This window comes from Plasmopara halstedii (assembly GCF_900000015.1).
Source record: "Plasmopara halstedii genome assembly, contig: Scaffold_470, whole genome shotgun sequence".
Taxonomy (NCBI): domain Eukaryota; phylum Oomycota; class Peronosporomycetes; order Peronosporales; family Peronosporaceae; genus Plasmopara; species Plasmopara halstedii.
The window spans coordinates 524,142-526,865 of NW_020187390.1; the positions used below are offsets into that span (position 1 = coordinate 524,142).

General features: G+C 50.4%; 1 protein-coding gene across 1 annotated transcript; it reads left to right on the forward strand.

Annotated features, from left to right (window-relative positions):
• Nucleotides 1–483: 483 nt before the first annotated feature.
• Nucleotides 484–2,457, forward strand: PHALS_10322 (uncharacterized protein; the record flags this gene model as incomplete). The annotated part of the gene is made up of 3 exons (XM_024725725.1): nucleotides 484–1,059; nucleotides 1,130–1,655; nucleotides 1,967–2,457. 3 exons carry the CDS (start codon nucleotides 484–486, stop codon nucleotides 2,455–2,457), a joined length of 1,593 nt encoding a protein of 530 aa, XP_024576473.1.
• Nucleotides 2,458–2,724: the final 267 nt, after the last annotated feature.

Sequence of the window (2,724 nt, forward strand, 5' to 3'; positions counted from 1 at the left end):
GTGCTAACGCTGGGAAGAAAATGAAGAAGTACCATCGAGACTTCTCGCATAACTTAGCCCGAGAGGAACCGGTCAGGCCAATGAAGTTGAAACATATGGCCTTGGAAGAGCGTTTTAGGCACATCACGAACATAGCTGAGAGGCTGACTAATATGATGGGAAGTTGAAGATCTTTTCGACAAAGGTACCACTCTTAGAACAGACCTTTTAGAACAGACCGAGGCTGAGAAAAAGGAAGTGACGACCACCAGACGGACCGAAGAGACAAGCGCAAAGCAAAGCACCACGGTCAAACAAGCGACCAAGGCATGGTCAAAGTCGGATGGCTGGCACAACTCAGTAGGCGGGAAAGTCAACTTCGGCAGAGCGAGCTCCAACGTGACTCAGCAGCAACGAGAGTGATCAGCATCGCTGGGCGCCAAGCCGAAGACACAATCCAGTAGTAAGCCACACTCAAGTCAATCTACGGGCAACAATCCATCGATGGGTAAGAACGATGATAGCAGAGCTACGAAGGCGTCGTTGGGCATCAACGGCAAGCTGAAGAGTGAAAAGACATCAAAGACACAGCGCAAGAACAAAGCGGAAGAGCGTAAGAAGCAGGAAGATCTTGTGAATGCGATGGTGTACGGACCTTTGGTTGATGAAACGGTGAATGAAGGCGAGAAGGGACCGATCACTGACTCCGATGTCGACGAAACTCTGCCCGCCAAACTAGTGACAGCCGCAACGACAGCTAAAAGCCTAGCGGATGAGGCAGCTGAGGCACGTTCGAAGCACAAGGAGGCTAAAGAAAAAGCCGAGGAAGCCGCAGCTGGGTTTGTCGCGACAGCAGGAGCCGTCCATACGGCGGCAATCGTAAACGGTCTTCAGCAACAGGGGAAGGGAAATAACGAAGCGCTTGACTCGGAACAAGTGAAACAAATTTTGAGAGAGCAGGATGCACTACGCGAGCAGCTCAAGCAGCTAGATCTCAAGAGACAAGAGATGGCCGAGCAAACGGAAGCAGGTCGTAGGGCTCTCCAGATCGCAAAAGCAAAGGCACTCAAAACCCAGAAGGTGTTGGACAAGCTCCAGGCTGGGGGCCTCTAAGTATCAAACACCGAATAAAGACGACAGAAGCACTAAGCGTGAAACTCCGGTTGACGATTCGGGGTTGAGAGCACGAGAAGAAGTTATCAAGGAGGAGGCAGCAACAGCCTTCGCAGCGCAACGGCGTGAGATCGATGAGTATCTCGGGCAAGCGGACGCCAAGCCAACTGGGAGAGCTACCGATCAAACCTCAGAGAGCTCACAAGAAGGGGCTACAGGCGAAAACCATGGCGGAGACGACATGAGTGCAAGCAATGACGTCGTCATGGGTACTTCACTGCGACTGGACGATTTAGATGAGAAGACTCCACCGAGTTTGCCGATCACTAGGGATATCTTGAACGCGATAAACGGCTTTACTCTAGATGGACTCCATGAACAGGAGCCAAAGTTCTCGGACACTCTTCCGAAACCGATGGAAGAAACCTTGCGCGAAAAGCCAACTTGCTTGGAGCCGATACTGGAGTTAAAATCTGTGATGAAGGTAGCTCAAGCAAAGTGTGAAGAGGCCAAGAACATTCGACAAGGCCAGCGAGATCAAAACGACCACGAGAGGACGTTGGGTGCAACAAGATTTCGTAAAGCTAGCCTGGACCAGCCGAGCACGAACAAAAAAGCGGGACACGAGATACTGGACATCGAGAAATCGTCTCGGCGAGGAAGAACCGCAAGACCTCAATCTAGAACTTTTTCCCAACGCCAATAAGACAACAGCCAAGAACGATCATTTGCCCAGTTCTCAACCCGTGGTGATTGGCATTCTTATGAGAACCAAGCATCGAGTCTCTCAACAGATTGGCTCAACAGCACAGCCTGAACGTCATCGACGTTTCAGAAAACGGCAATTGCCTTTTTGGTGCTCTCTTCGCGGCAGTGAGCGGATTCTCGGGGCCCGGCAAAATAGAGTATTCGGATGACGTGGAAAAAGAAGCTCAAGTCTGGAAAGAACGTATTCTAGCGGTCTGTCAAGAATATGTGATGCTGGAAGCTAAGGGAGGAGCCATGCGTTTGCCCATCCTTCGACAGAGACTGAAGGAGCTCTATCCCTTCGAAGAGTGGGTTACGTCGGAAGCTCCTACTCAAATCATGAATCGACTGATTCGGCATTTTGCTGAATCGGGAGATATTCAAGTTCGAGACTTGTCTCCATACGTATTCTGGGGGCGAGCAGCCGAGCTGCATGCTGCGGCAGGTCTACTACGAGAACCAATTTACGTCATTGAAACCGACGACACAGGACATATTCGGGCCCGGCGATATTGTTATCAGAACAAGACCGGTATTGACGGAATCTCCAGTGAAATGGGGTGCGACTTCAACATGACGATTCATGAGCGCAACAAGTTCGTGCAAACAGCGCAATAACATAGGGTGTTGCCAACTATGCTCCGTTACAGAAGGCGAGGAACGGTGGAGACCATTTCCAAGCACTCAAATTCGAGGATCACCTCTACCAAGACTTCTTAGAAACAATGAACGTACACCCAAACATACGCAAGCGACTGGATGACGTCCAGAGAATCCTGAATATTCAGCCAGTCGACGCTGTTCCTCAATAGAAATTCGATTTACAGGAGGACGAGGAGAGGCACGAAGCTGCACAACAACTAATGTCAACATCTCAGGATGGAA